The sequence below is a fragment of the Anguilla rostrata genome, chromosome 8 (assembly GCF_018555375.3).
Source record: "Anguilla rostrata isolate EN2019 chromosome 8, ASM1855537v3, whole genome shotgun sequence".
Classification (NCBI taxonomy): domain Eukaryota; kingdom Metazoa; phylum Chordata; class Actinopteri; order Anguilliformes; family Anguillidae; genus Anguilla; species Anguilla rostrata.
The window spans coordinates 9397824-9413633 of record NC_057940.1 but is presented as its reverse complement, the minus strand read 5'-3'; the positions used below and the strand labels follow the sequence as shown (position 1 = coordinate 9413633).

Sequence of the window (15810 nt, the reverse complement as noted above, 5' to 3'; positions counted from 1 at the left end):
ATTTCCCCGCGGTGAGAAACGATAGCGGGGATCTCATCCCTCCTCCTTGTTTAGGGCTTGTCATGAAGAGAAATGTCAGCGTGAAAAAAGCACCCCTTTACTCCTGATATGATAAAAAAAAAAAACCTTCAAAACCGGAGGAAAAGGAGGACAGAGGAGAGAAAAGCCTCTGTTTTCACTGGCTATACTCTAGAAGCAAAAGCCTTCTTCTTTTATGATCGAAGGAAAAAAAGAAAGACTCTGTTTTTTTATCTTCCTCTTCTCTGCTTTTCCTAACCCTACCCCGCCCCCTTTTCTTTAACGTGTGTCTCCTGTGCTTTTGCACCCTGGTGAAAATTACATTGTTTTAAAACGTACGGCATTTTCAAAGCCGTGAACACCGCCATCCCTCTGAGCTTTCTGGCAACGCAACCGACTGTAAAGAATATGCAATATGAAAGTATTGATTATTTTGATGCCTCTGGGATTCAATCAACTATTCATTTCGCCCTCCAGTAGACCAATCGGACTATGGCCACGTGAAGGGGGGTGGGGGGGGGATGGGGGATGCTGGTGGGGGGTGGGGGAGGTGTGGTGCGTGGGGGTGTATGCCGGTAGGTTCATCCATGCTTGTACACAGGGAAAATGCATTCTGAGAACAGAAGCGCTCTGCGCTCTCACTCCGATATTCAGTGATTGTGCAAATGCAACCCCCCGTGACCAGTGCCGTTGTCCGCGGCGATGGCGCTATCGACTGTCCGCGCCGCCGTTCGAACGGCGGCTCAAGACGCTCGCTTCGATTAGCATTTTCACAGATGATCATGTGTCACATCAAAAGGCTCGAGCCCGGCGATGGATGGTACCTCAAATAGCCCCCCAGGAAGCACGGTCATCGATCACCATGGCGATGAGGCTAACGGAGGAAGGGCAAGCCCCATCACTCCACTCTGTGCTCGTCTGCTTGCCCTGGTCTTCCTCCCTGACCCATTTAGGAAGGAACCTCCCCATAAATGATAGATGAACGCTGGAGGTTCCCCTAAAGTGTTTTTTTTCCTCAGCAGATAAATATATCAATTGAGGATAGGAATGAGGAGAGAGGTGACATTGCAAGTGTGCCTTGACTTTACGGTTGACCTTGAAGTGACCTTGAAGGGTTCATTTATCTGTATCTTTAGCTCACAAATGAAGCTATATTTAATGAAGTCTACAAGTGTACTATTGTTTATTATTTTTTATTGTTTTGCTTTACGTTTGATGATCACGAATCTTGGCAAACCGTGCTCACTTTGAAAGAAGTGATGCAGCACTCGCACTGAAATAGAGTCAAAAGGTAAGAACCGCGGTCGAAAGAATGCGAACCGCGAAGTTGAGTTTGTCTCCACGGCGTGCGATTTCCGTCCTTTTCCGGGTCGCCTGAATCCCATTTTCCTGTACAGTGACACGCCCGGAGATTTCTGGCCGAATTCCAGGTGTAGCCTTCTCAGAGAAATCAGTGCGTTACCATAGCAGTGTAGTATTATGGGTAAGGAACTGGTCTTATAACGTCAGGTTGCAGGGTTGATTCCCGGGTAGGGCATAGCCGTTGTGCCCTTAAGCAAAGCACTTAACCTACGTCTGCTAAATGTCTGTGATGTCAAGCTTCAGTGGCAAAGCGGCTGAATTTGTCTGATCATAGCCCGCAGACGCGAGGGTGACCAAAAGCAAAACAAGTGATTAGAAAATGTCCTCCTCCTACTTTCCAGAGACGGTTTCGTTAGCGAAAGGGCGATGAGCACATCGGATCGAACGAAAACAGGCTCTTTCTTGGCGATGGGATGGGATCGCTCCCCAATCCCCCCCCCCCCCCCCTTGGTGCGTGAAAAGCGCGGGTCAATCCAATTCTCATCAGCTGAGTTCGCCTCTGACGTCTGCTCGTCTCTCTCCCACTCAAGAAATAAAGCCTGCGTGCTGTCATGGCACATAACCACGCTGGTTACACGGCAACATCCGCCCTGGTTACCGGTGAGAGCTTGTGATCTCTGTAGCCGCGCCGTGTGTGAAGTTTTCCCTTTTCACAAGAGCCGGAGGTGTGACAGGTATAGTGTAAAAGTAAAGTGTGTGCATGTGTGCGTGCACACGTGCGGATGTGTAAGTGTAATGAGTTAACAGTCGTTCGGTGGGGGGAAACCCTCCGTGCCGTGGCACCTTTTAAAAGTGCGGAAGAAGAACGGGATCCCTTTGCGATCCGTAGTAGCTCTTCACTTGACCGCAGCCGGCAATAACAGGGAAGCATCGGGCGCAGATAAGAGAGACGGAGACGGAGAGAGGGGGGGTGGGGGGGCGAGGGAGTGGGGGTGAGGAGGAGGGGAGTAAGTGTGTGAGAGAGAGAGAGAGAGAGAGAGAGAGGGGGGAGTGAGAGAGGGACACAGTAGGGGAGAGAGAAAGAGAGAGAGAGAGAGAGGTAAGAGGAAAAGCGCACGCCAAAGACCGCCAGGTTTTCCGTCCGCCCTGGTCCCTCGCTCCCGTTCAGGACCAGATGATTACCGGGCAGCTGGGCAAAGCGGCGCTCGCCCTGCCGGCGGAGATGAGCGACGCGGACCCGCGGGGGGCGGGGGGGGACCACCACCACTACGACGACGACGACGTCGCCGGCGACGACGGCGGGCCGGACACCCCCGACAGCGAGCGGAGCGAGCCCCGGCCCCCGGAGCCGGAGGACAGCGACGGCGGCGAGGACCGCGACCGCCAGCACCGCCCCGCCAAACCCCGCGGTGAGTCCTGTGCGTCCCCGCGGCAGTGAGCCGAGCCCAGTCCGGCCCGCCGCTCAGGAGACCCGCTCTCCGCTTGACCCGAGCGCTTCAGACTGACCCGCTGACTGAGCGGCTTAATGGGAGAAAGTCTCCTGCCTGTGCCTGGATGAGCTGCGCTCTGAGCGATGGCTGTGGCTGTGTTCTGTTTCCCGGAGGATGCGGCTGAGGTTCCTGTAGCAACCGCTCTGGGAAAGTTAGATATTGAAAGTTACAGCTGTTGTAGGCGGGGATTTGGTTAACTTTTAAGTCAGCGGAAAGTCGTTTAGCTTATCTGAATCACTTTTTTTTGTTTATGTACAGGAAATAACCTGAAATGCGATATAACAAACTGTAGATTTTCCTAGGGAAGGAAATTACTGTACTTTCAGTTTTGCTTTGTTACGATATCCCTCAAACGCAGACTCTATCCTCCGATCTGGGCTGCGATCATGAGAATGTTTTTTGACGTGGAGGGGAAATTCGCTGTTGACATGGCAATTTTTTTAAAATGTACTAACGTGTTGTGGTGTGTTCCTTAAAGGCCTGCTTTACCTCAAGAAGGCGTGCACTTTTCTGTGTCTTTATGCTTTACGCTTACATTTAAATTTATCTGTTTTTAATCTCACTGGACCAAGGATTAATTTTCGCACTAGTTTGTCTCACTGTGAGAGTTGTCTGTACTCGGTAAACACACAGAGACTTACCGTTAGTGATGGCTTGCGCTCAGTGAATACAAGGAGACTCACCTTTAGTGATCTTCTTTTGATGTACATGAACTTGTAAATGACAGAAGGCAGTCTCAAACATGCAGATAATGTTTAAATGTTTTTTTTATTATTATTATTATTATTTTATCATGGAAATTATATTAACCAGGAATTTTAAAATTATATTGCCAAGAATGCTGTATTTTCACTAACAACCAGTAAATTAGTTCAAGTTTGTAGTAATGAGGGCACACCTTCTTCAGCAGTAAAACTTTTTCTTTATATATTTACATTTTACTATTTATAAATAAAATGTGGTTATTATATTGGGTGTGTAAAAGTGATTATATTTTTTAATTAAAGCTTTAAATATTCATCAGACAAATCTATCTTTACTGGAAAAATGAATGAATTTGCACTGAAATGGGCTATAAATCTTCACAAAGGAAAGGATATCAGGCATAATTCAGAGGTTACTTAAAACTAAATTGTATATATTATATAATTATTATTTTAAATTGTACCTGTGTTTGTTTATTATTATTATTATTATTATTATTAATATTATAATTATTATAATTATTATTTTTATTATTATTATTATTATTATTATTAATAGTAGTAGTAGTCGTAGCAGTAGTTGTAGTAGCAGCAGCAGCAGTAGTAGTAGTAGTAGTTGTAGTAGTAGTGAAAGACTGGTAACGATCTTCCGCATTTGGTTTTGGACCTCTGGCATTTGACCAGGTTGTTGACCAGGTTGTTGGCCACGGCAAAAGCATTTGACTGGCACTCAAAATGGATCCATTAGCACAATCGTACAGCTGTTACGGGTAACCACAGCAACTGAAATGTTTGTGTCAGGCCTCTGAACGCTAGCGGTGGAATTGGCGTATCAGAGGGGAGGCCTGAACGCAGCTCCCTCAGGTACCCCTCAGGATGGTTCCTGAACCCGTAGGGGTGCCGAGGGCCCCCCCTAAATGTGATGGAACTTTGACTCTGCTCCCCTGCGCCAGCTGCCACCAAACCACAAAACCAGAATGGCAATAACATCCTCACCCTCACCAGAGTGTCATATCTGAAGATCACACAAAAAAAACACCACAATGCCTAAACCATTAGGGACGGCTCCGTGTTGTTAAAAAGAAATGAGGGAAAGCTATTCAATCACGGTGTTTTCTGTATTGAAAAAAAGAGTCTTATTTTCGCTTACTTTGCCTACCGTTGCCTCCTGTCCGATGAAACCGGAACAGATGCCTCGTTTGGCCCTTCTCTCCTCCCGTACAAGAGGGTGGACCCCTGAATTTTGGGGCCGTGGAGCGCTGTAGTGATTGCCGACTGACAAAGCTGCCCAGTGCCTGTCCAAATAATTGTTGCGAAATTCGTTTTTGTTGTTCCCAGTTTGCGTAATCTGTTCAATCTGGACAATCTCTGAGTAAAACAAGATCTCTGGATTATGTGGTATGTGATTAAAAGCTATTAGCAGTGATTAGTCAGTTCTACTTCCAGCAGATCGCAGCTCAGATTTAGCATTAAACTTGCTGCATATAAATTAATGACATCGGTATGCACTTCATACCTCCTATGCAAATATGTATTTTTTAAGAATTGACTGAAGGTCAGATTTTGGTTAGATTTTGGTTAGATATGGCGATGCACACAGGAACAGTTTGAAACTGCTGGCTCTGACATTGCAAGCTGTATTGACTGTGGAACACATCAAATGTGACATATTTGGAAGCCTTGCTGAACATTTACTTAGTCTTAAATGCTTACGCATTTGCGTATTGATTTTTTTCGAACCTTTTGTCAATCAAATAATATAGTTTACTATATCGGGATGTATCACCTCACGATAACTTTCCAATGAAACAAAAACTATATTTTAACACGATAATGTGAAAGTGACAATACGTTTCCCTGTTTTCTGTGACTTATTTTTAATATCTCATTTGAATAAATGGCTCAAAAATGGAAATATAACCACATTTAGTGTATCTTCTACTGCTATCACAACTTTTGCCACAAGTAGCAGTTGTAGTAAGTTAAGAACATTCTAATCGGATATAGCACCTTAATTGGTGCTTTCACAGACTGCTGAGGTGAGGACAGAAAGATTAGTCTTTCATGACACAAATGGAATTGCCAGCTAACTGGAAGGTGAGGGAGGCAGTATCGGTGAAAATTATTCAACTAAAATCTTTGAATTCAATCATTTTGTGTCATGTTGCACCACAACCTTTACAGTTAATGTCAGCTCGTCAGCTTTTGAGAGAGCAGAAGTAGGATGTGGCAGATCTCCTAGAAAAGAAAAGATCTCCCCGTACATTTTGAAACAAAGTTACCCCAATGGTAGTAGCATTCATAATAATAATAATAATAATAATAATAATTGTTGTTGTTACTATTATTATTATGGGTAAATTGCAATGTTTAGCTGGAGTTCAAACCCCTCGACCACCTATATTGCACCTGGAACAGCTATCTGAATCTGTTAAATAAGGATTATTTCAGAGCTATTCCAGTTCTAAAGCTGTCATAGTGTAGTCTAGGGGTTTATATCTGAGGTTTAATCTCCAGTTAAGCATGCTACAATTGACCAAATGTGTAAAAATATAACTTCTGAAGTTTGGATCCCTTTTATTGTGGTCTAGTCTTTTGTTACAATTACTCTTGACACATTGAAAATTTCAGGGAACACTTTTTTGGCCTTTGGATTCAGTTTTTCCTAGAGATGCCATTGTCCTCAAACTCTCTTCTCCTCAAGCTTGACTGAACATGTTTCCCTGTCGACTGCCCCCCCCCCCCTGCCCCCGCCCCCCCCCACCCATCTTAAAACTGACCCTCAATTTAGCGATGTCAGCATTTACCGATGTCCTTCACGTCCCAAAGTCAGGGTCTTTCCCCCTCCCAGAATTCAACTCAATCGGAAAGCTCGCACGCCATGCCGTCCGTGAGCATCCAGGTCTATTAAAGTTGGCGGGTGGCAAGATGAGAGGTGCCTTACTTTTTGCACATGGGGGATGATGGAGGTGGGGTGTTGGGGGTGCGGGGGGGGCGGGGGGCTTCGCCATTAACAACAAGCGGCAAGGTCGATGACAAGACTGTAATCACCTTTCCCCATCAACCTTCTCCTCAAAGATCCCTTCCACTCCACGGAAGACCGTAATGGCCGACTCCTCGTCTCGTTTGACAAAGATACAAATCTCCTCCTCCTTCCCCCCCTCGCGCTTTTCGCTTTTTTTTTTTCTCTCCCCCAGTGTTTTGTTTCAGCGAATTTAAGATAATCTTCCGCTTCGGCTACTTCAACCCATGCAGGATGATGCGGAAAATACACAGTTTGTCGCATCCTGTCAACCGGCTTGCATCCATCGCCCGGTTGGCGGAGGGGGGGCGGGGTGGGGGGGGTGGGGAAAAACGGACATCAACGCGAAAAAGCACTCGTTAGAGGCCAAACAGGCATTCGCAGACGGCCGTGATGTTTAGAGTGTCGGCTTTCTCTCCTCGACGAGCCACTCTTTTTGGACGCCGAGGGACAAGATAATAAGATGGTTGGAGATCAATTTAGTGTTATGTTCAGTATCTGAAGGCTCCTGCCCTGCCGGCTTTTTTGCTGTCTGCACACTCAACGACAGGGGCCTCCTGTCATCATTTTGTCAAAGAGTGTCTGGCGGAGAGGATGAGGACAATCATTTTGTACGCTTAGCGCCTGTGCAAAATGGCCTGTACTTATCCCAATCCCGCCCCCACCCCCCACCCCCCCCCCCACACTCCAAAATGGAGGAATACTTTTTTTGCAAGGTCACCCAGCAGATGGAAGGAAGAAAGAAGCAAACTCTTGTATTGATTCTGTGTGATTGGAGGACTTTCACAACAAGAGGCCCAATCCTGGAAGGGAGAGAGATGGTGCTTTGAATGGTCTTGTCTGCCAAGGGGAACGGTGCAGACGTCAGGAAAACACATGCTACTCAAGAACACGACAAGTTCACCTCATTATCTGCTCATTTACTAACTGTTTAGCTGGGAAATGGTGGGTGAATGTTTTGTTTGTCCAATGTGATTGGGCGTGTGTCTTTAAAGTAAGTTAAAAAATTTGTAGAGTCTAAGTATAAAAGAGGGGCGACATAGCTCAGGAGGTAAGACCGATTGTCTGGCAGTCGGAGAGTTGCCGGTTCAAACCCCGCCCTGGGCGTGTCGAAGTGTCTTTGAGCAAGACACCTAACCCCTAACTGCTCTGGCGAATGAGAGGCATCAATTGTAAAGCGCTATATAAATGCAGTCCATTTACCATTTACCATAAAAGAGAAAAAAATGTATAAAACGGCAGGTTTATCAAAGCATTGTGGCCCCACAAAGGTCTTACCATCTTCAGAATAGTGACATTCTGGATTTTCTAAGGTACATTGGTTAACCAGGTGAAATGCGCCAACCCAATTTTTTTTCATATTTTCACGTGCATGTGATTGGAGGAGAACAGTAGTTGCACACCTGAGAATGGGTTAAACACAACATCATCTTCCAAGACCTCTACTTCTCACCTCTAATCTCTCATTAGCATTTCCTCTCACGCTCCTCGCAAACAGGAAATGGCCCTTAAATATAGCTGCTGCTACATTTCAAATTGGTTTTACACATACGCGTAATTAGTATGACTGAATTTCCCGGTAAATGGTGAACACACATCTCTGAAGCTAATTAGCGTCACCATTAGTGAATCTGCCGCTGTAGATTTACTTCGGATGCACTAAAGCCACGTATGGACGGAACTGAGGAACACTTTATATAATATAATAATTCACAAATGGCTTCGTACCGTCTGAACCCCACAACCCATGGTGGAGCGTGCAGTGGAATAATCATAATAATAATACAGATAAAGATCAAGTGCATGCATATTTGCGTTTGATCCGAGATTAAATGGCTCATTGGGTTATTTAGGGTCTCCCTCAAAACGATAGTGTAATCATGTGTGTCTCAGAGGATGATTTTTTGAAGGTGCTAAGGGATTAGCCAAGATGGATGTTTCACATCTCTGCCTATGTCCCTCTCTCTCTCCCTCCCTCTGGCCCTCCCGCCATCTCCCTGGCCCCCGCGGTCTGGCGGAGCCTTCAGCACATTATGTTTGTGTAATCAGCTTAGCGGGAAGACGCAGAGCCGCCAATGCAAACGCAGACAACCCCCCGAGGAGCCGGGTCAGAGGGGCTAATAAAGTGGTGTAAGTCACCATTTTGACTTTTGAGGTTGAGGCAAGAGGAGCAAATAGATGAGAGAGGAGGGGTGTCGTTTGTCCAGAGCGCACGGTTATCAGCACGCTGCTCGAACCTGAAAAATGACCAAAGCGCTCCATCCGAAAGGTCTGTGGGTAAAGCTCTCTCTATACCCTGCAGCCACATGAGCCTGGCATGGTGCTGTCACCAGGATACAATTTAAAGCAGGACATTCTGTAGTCTGGTGCTGGAGATGTAGGTTTGGCCATTAGTTTGTTTTTTCCACATAAGCTTGTGGAGTCCACTCCTTAAAATAATGTGTTAATTTCATAGAGAATAAGGAGGAACATATTTTTTACTGTCACGTATAAGTATGTCGAATTTTGATGTTCCTGACCTGGACTGTATAGCTAGTGTAAGTGCCAGTTTGGAGCTGGTGTCTGCCCCTAAATGAGTTTCAACAGCACTGAACATGCGTAATCTTATATAACAATTTGCAAGCATATATAAAATAGCAAGCTATCTGCACAAAGTGAGTGGGGACGTAGGACCGTATTGCGTAGTGATAAGAGAGAGAGAAAAAAATCCAGAACAGGCATTCTGTTCGGCCCCGAAGATCCAACAGCATTCATACAGGTAATTGCGAACAATGTCCCTGCGTGTATTGTTTTCAAGACTCTATGAAGTTGACAATGAACGCGGTTTTCAAAGATTTGAGTCAATGCCACAATGCAGGGTATGGTGGATATTGCATTAGAGCTGCACCCCTCCCCGCCTCATGATTCACACGCTGCAGTCGTGCTTTTAGAGTGCAAATTGTATTCTCCATTTTGACAAGTCTGCCGTGATCCTGAGCTATATTTTAGCGCCCTTTGTCCTTTGGTATCCTTTATTATTTATAACTCTCTCTTTTGAGCAGTGACCAGTACTAATACATAACCTTTTGTCCTCAAGATGATTCCTTTTCTTTTGATGCCCAAGATTGAGGGGGAGAAAGAGGGGAGAAATATAGGCTATCTAAGGAAGTTATTATGTTTTTCTTATATGTTTTTAGGAAGTGGAATAAGATTGCTTTGCTTAAAAGTGCTTGGTGTCTTTTTTCAGGATTATTTATTTATTTCCCAAGGATTGCAGTAGGAGGGTTCAAAGCTTCAGTGGGGACCTTTACAAATAGCATACCTTCTCAATATCCATCCCTTTTTTATCATAGGATGGCAAGCAAACCAAGTGGTGTGTGTGTGTGTGTGTGTGTGTGTTTGTGTGTGTGTGTGTGTCTGTATGTGCACGTTTGCATGTGTGTGTGAGTGTGTGCTTGCTTGTGTATATATGTGTGTGTGCATGCTTGAGTGTGTGTTTTGCCTGCGTGTGTGCGTGCTTGTGTGTTTGTGTGTGTGTGTGTGAGTGTGTACATGCTTGTGTGTGTGTGTGTGTGTGTGTGTGAACGGGAGCCAGATAGATTTTTTTTTTCATCTGAGATTGTTTATTATGATGTGCACCGATTCTATCAAATAATCTCGGCGGAGGAGATGGATGACATATATCAATATGTATGGAGGATGTGGCCGGTGTGTAAGAACACTGGGAGGAGTCCAGCGCGGAGGACAGGAGCTCTGGAGGCGGTGGTCAGTTTCACAGCCAGCAGGTTATTTCCGAAGTTCCACCACCTGCGTCAGTTCCAGGGAACGAGATTAGATATGAATAATGCATTCCATTAACAGTCCATTGTTACGAAGTTGAGAGAACAGAACGGTTTTCGTATTCAGCTCTTGATAACGTCCCATCAAGAATTCAAAAACGAACAGTAAAGAGTGGAGTTGCTTTTATAATGAACTACTTATAATGAAGACGATTGATATAAATCCTGAGGGTGTACAGGAAATACTGGTTTATACATTAACTGAATATTTGGAATTCAATGAAAAATACATGAAATGATTATAAGAAAATTGTAGATGAGGTATATTTAGGTCACTGTTTATTTATTCTGAGAGATATAAAACCCTGGATAGGTAATTATGTTCAGAAACGGAGTTTGCGGGGGGAAAGAGTGCGAGAGAGATGGAGAGAGAGCGAGAGGGAAGAAGAGGGAAGGGAGAGAGAGAGAGACTAAGTGAGGACAGCTGGCAGAATCCTGTTTGACTCAAATGCAATAAAGCTAATTGATGGAGAGATGTGCCTGAGGGGGAGGGTGGGAGTTTCCCCCCCAGCGTTACTTACCACTTTTAAATGGCTTATAGTCCCTTCCGCAGGACAGCGGTGATTAATCTCCCCCAGAATTACAGACGGGGGTAAAAGGATGAGGGGGGGGGAAAAACACCTCTTTCCTGTTATTGTTTTCCCCCTTTCATCCCCGAACACAACCGGGGTGACATTGCTCGGAGAGGAGGGGACGCAGGGGATTGGTCATTGATGACCAAAATGTGGGTTTTAAAAATGGACCCTCTCCTTCCTCCCCCTCTTTTCAGCAGGACCTCTTCTTTCAGAGAGACCTCTTCCTTCCTCTTTTCCTCTCTTTCGCGTCCCCTCTCTTTGACCTGATTACATTTCCATTAATTCAGTGATTTGAACCAGTTAAAGCCCCCCCCCCCCCCCATTTGGTCCTTTTCTAATGAACAAATGAGTGAGTGACAAGTATTCAACAAGACTGCTCCGTCTCTCTCTATACTATATGATACTGTTCATTATCGTCCATTATGTTTCTCTCTCTCTTTGTATATATATATATATATATATATATATATACACACACACATACATACAGTATATACCTAGTTTCAATCAGGAAGTACATTTAATTGAAAAGCGCGTCTGATCTCTGTACTGACCAGCATTCACATTGTACAAATTTTTTACACAGGCTGCCAGCTCATTTACTGTATATTATCAACATTGACTGCTTAATATGTTCTTGCACCAAAAAAAGACCGACCTTCTCCCCTTATGTATTAATCTATCTGTGTCTCTCTCTTCCTGTTTGGCTGCTTGGTGGTATCTGCCTGTATTTTCCAGTGACTGCATAGACCAATTTTCAGTCAGCAGTCAGCAGATCAGATTGAGAAATGCAACGCTCGTCCTGCCCCGGCTTTGCGTAGTTGACTGTGCGTGTGGACTAACCTGGAAAGAAAATGGAGGGGAGTTGGTTTGGGCCTTCTCACTTTACCAGAGACAGAGGTTTCTGTTTGAGAGTTTCTGAAGGACAGAACCAAAGAAGCACTTGTGTTCCCCCGTGGATATATCAAGTGTTCAACCTCCGAGGCGACTCAATTAAGGAAATGATGGCTTTTAATCTGTCCTGAGTGATAATGCCCATAACTGAGCCGGCTGGCAAGCCACTCTCCTAATGAGGCAGATGCGGAGCGTTGCCAAGGAGAGCTGGCTCTGGCAACGGGGACAACGAGGACCCGAAAAGTGAAGGCTGCCTGAGGCAGCCAGATACCTCGGCCAACAGTCGTGACATCACAAGTCTAATCCCTCACCAAGTCCTGGGCTGCCCCGAGAGAACCAGCCAAAAGCACTACCTGTTAAGTGTGAATGGGATGTTTGAATCAATGCCGTCTGTCGATCCAGTCACGGATCACTTCCTGTGCAGCCCTAACACACTGTGTGCTTATTGCTGGACTGACTCCAAATACACACATCCACACACAGACACACACACACACACATGCACACACATTCACATGCAGATGCACACATGCAGACAGGGTTGGAGTTTTAAAAAACCTACAGGACGGTAGATCTCCAGGACCAGGATTTGGCAACCCTGCTCTAGATGTTGAATGAGGTGTGCTTTGTTAGGGTTGGAGTGAAAACCTACAGGACGGTAGATCTCCAGGACCAGGATTTGGCAACCCTGCTCTAGATGTTGAATGAGGTGTGCTTTGTTAGGGTTGGAGTGAAAACCTACAGGACGGTAGATCTCCAGGACCAGGATTGGGCAGCCCTGCTCTAGCTGTTGAGTGAGGTGTGCTTTGTTAGGGTTGGAGTGAAAACCTACAGGACGGTAGATCTCCAGGACCAGGCTTGGGCAGCCCTGCTCTAGCTGTTGAGTGAGGTGTGCTTTTTTAGGGTTGGAGTGAAAAACCTACAGGACGGTAGATCTCCAGGAACAGGGTTGGGCAGCCCTGCTCTAGCTGTTGAGTGAGGTGTGCTTTTTTAGGGTTGGAGTGAAAAACCTACCGGACGGTAGATCTCCAGGACCAGGGTTGGGCAGCCCTGCTCTAGCTGTTGAGTGAGGTGTGCTTTTTTAGGGTTGGAGTGAAAAACCTACCGGACGGTAGATCTCCAGGACCAGGATTTGGCAACCCTGCTCTAGATGCTGAATGAGGTGTGCTTTGTTAGGGTTGGAGTGAAAACCTACAGGACGGTAGATCTCCAGGACCAGGATTGGGAAACACTGCTCTAGCTGTTGAGTGAGGTGTGCTTTTTTTAGGGTTGGAGTGAAAAACCTACAGGATGGTAGATCTCCAGGACCAGGGTTGGGAAACACTGCTCTAGCTGTTGAGTGAGGTGTGCTTTTTTTAGGGTTGGAGTGAAAAACCTACAGGACGGTAGATCTCCAGGACCAGGGTTGGGAAACACTGCTCTAGCTGTTGAGTGAGGTGTGCTTTTTTTAGGGTTGGAGTGAAAAACCTACGGGACGGTAGATCTCCAGGACCAGGATTTGGCAACCCTGCTCTAGATGTTGAATGAGGTGTGCTTTGTTAGGCTTCGCTCTGTTTCTTTTTCCAAGTGTTGGCCACTTCGTCAGATCTTGACAGGCTTAATTTGCCCACACACGGTGACCCCCAGATGGTCTCAGGCAGGCTTCTGGGACGTCTGTGTGGTGGAGCTCTTGACAGCATACCCAGGGACACTGTCATCATCATCATCATCATCATAACCTGGCACAATCTTCAGAAATAGAAGCTGTGAGAGAGGGATTATGTGTTCATAGAATCCTTGGAGCTGACGACGCAGTCGAAGGTTCTACAGTGGGAGCGTGTTTTAGCCTAGCTCAGGATATCGTCTCACGTGTTCCCTCTCAAAGTCTGGCCGCATTTCCTTGATGGGGAAGAAGGAGAGTCATGTGCAGTCATGGACACCTGGGCCTCATTTCTATTTTCTGCCGTGAGCTTCATCTTTTATTTCTCGCCAGTGAGGTGTGTGTGCATCATTTATAAACTCATCACCATGTCTGTTTGGTCCAGAAAGCAATGATATTCTCTCAGTATGTCACTCCAAGTGAATACTACAACAACCACAACAACTGCTATTACTCCTACTACTGCAACTGCTACTACTACTAATACTAATAATAATAATAATGATAATGATAATAGTAATAATCATAATAATATTACTGATAATAATAATCATAATAATGATGAGAATAATAATAATGAGGTATAATCTTATATAAATTTAAATACTTGACAATTTGTTCAATGGAAAATAAAACATCTGTATGCTACACAGTAAATTTTCATTGTTAGTGCAGGGAACGTGCCTCATCTCTGTCCAAACTGTGTAATCAGCCATGTTTGTTACCTGGAGGGGGGGGTGTTGGCTTTGTTTACGGACGTCCTCAGGGTCCTCCAGGGAAGAAACAGGGACGGCCCAATACGTTTCTGCCACTTTTCATTGTTTCAGAGAGAGTCCATGGATGGGGGTGTTTTTTGGGGGGGAACAGGATCATCTGAAAGAATGAAATAAAGAGAGAGATAGACCAGGGTTCTTCTGAAACCCCATCCCCCACCCCAAACCTTTTTTACTCAATGAAAAATACTAGCCACATTGTCATCCATGGATGACAATATTAGGGGGAAACAAAACATGACTTGTACTTGCACAGAGTAATAATTGGACATGCAAAAGTTAAAAGTTTTGCTGAATTCATGGCGTATTGCTTGCATAGAGAGAACGGGCATGGATACAAAGAAAGAAAAAGAGAAGGGAGAATCATTTATGCTATGATGTGAGAGGCAGTATTGATTAGCTGTCGGCCTATTGTAGCGTATTCATATATTTGGTCTCAAGAGATATGGTTATTCAAGGTTGGTATAACTAAGGACGGTTGAAAAAATCATGATATTATGATAATATTAGCATGCTGCAAGGCACCAATTGAGTTAAGAGCAGTCAAACTGATGCAGTAGGTAGTGTCACAAACATCATACAGCAATCACAACATTTCCATTTCAGTTTGAAAAAAGCTTTGAGCAAAAGCCTTACGATGATTAGCACACTCCATCACTGCGTACAATGGGATACTTACCTGCCTGATTAAAAATATTGCATCTCTTTGCTCGGGCCAAACGCAGAATTGGCAGTTCCAATTGATCAAGTTACTACATTACATCGTCTCCTTCCCTTAAATTAATAAGCGTAGAGAGGTGGAGCTCATCAGTATTGTTATGGCTGTGGTGCTCAACGCATTTTCCAGCTTAATGAATCAATTTTAATTAAGGTCAGGGGTGTTAAAAAAATGAACCTTACCCTACGAAAGCCAATTCAATTCCCCTAATAGTTCCACTGACGCCAGTACTTTTGCATGGTAGGAACGCAGCTGCCGTGTCACCAAATGCAAATCAGAAGCCGGTCCCGCTGCGGGAAAGGGGGCGGTGCCTGGCGAAGGGCCAGGCGGTCTTTTTTTGGGGGCGAGTCCGCAAAAAGTCTCCGACGGGGACGCGTGAGAAAGGAACGAGGGGGGTCGCGGGCGTCGGTTTTGGGGCCGCTGGGCCCTGTTTTTTTTAAACGGGCCACGTGACTGGTGGCTGGAGAAGGAAGCGGTGGCGGGGAGCAGGTTGCCCGCCCTAATGAGCGGACGGCTCCCGCGGTCGGACGGCAGCCAGGTGTCACTCGGGGGTGACCTTTGGCTCCCGCGTTGCCCGGGGAGACCGCGGAATGTCACGCCATGAAACAGTAATGAGACGGGGGGGTCCGACGCGTGGGTGACCTTCGCTACGGGAGGGGTGGGATGGCCACAGTGGGTGGGGCAGCTGTGATGCGGACAGTCCATAAAGAGGTTTTTTATTTTAGCTGGGTTGAACCAGGGAGAGCAGCCTGGCTCTCTGTGCTGATAACTATAACTAGGGAGGGCAAAACGAAGCTTTAGAATGTCGCCAGCAGTGTATGCGCGTGAGCTTGACAATACATTTCTCACAGAAAAGG

General features: G+C 45.6%; 1 protein-coding gene across 1 annotated transcript in view; it reads left to right on the top strand.

Moving 5' to 3' along the window:
- The first annotated feature begins 2494 nt into the window (after nt 1–2494).
- The window catches only part of LOC135260309 (POU domain, class 6, transcription factor 2-like), a 55028-nt gene continuing 41712 nt past the window's right edge, over nt 2495–15810 (top strand). Inside the window, exon 1 of the mRNA XM_064345553.1 lies at nt 2495–2729. Within this exon, the coding sequence (XP_064201623.1) occupies nt 2495–2729 (235 nt within the window). The remainder of the gene's footprint in view (nt 2730–15810) is intronic.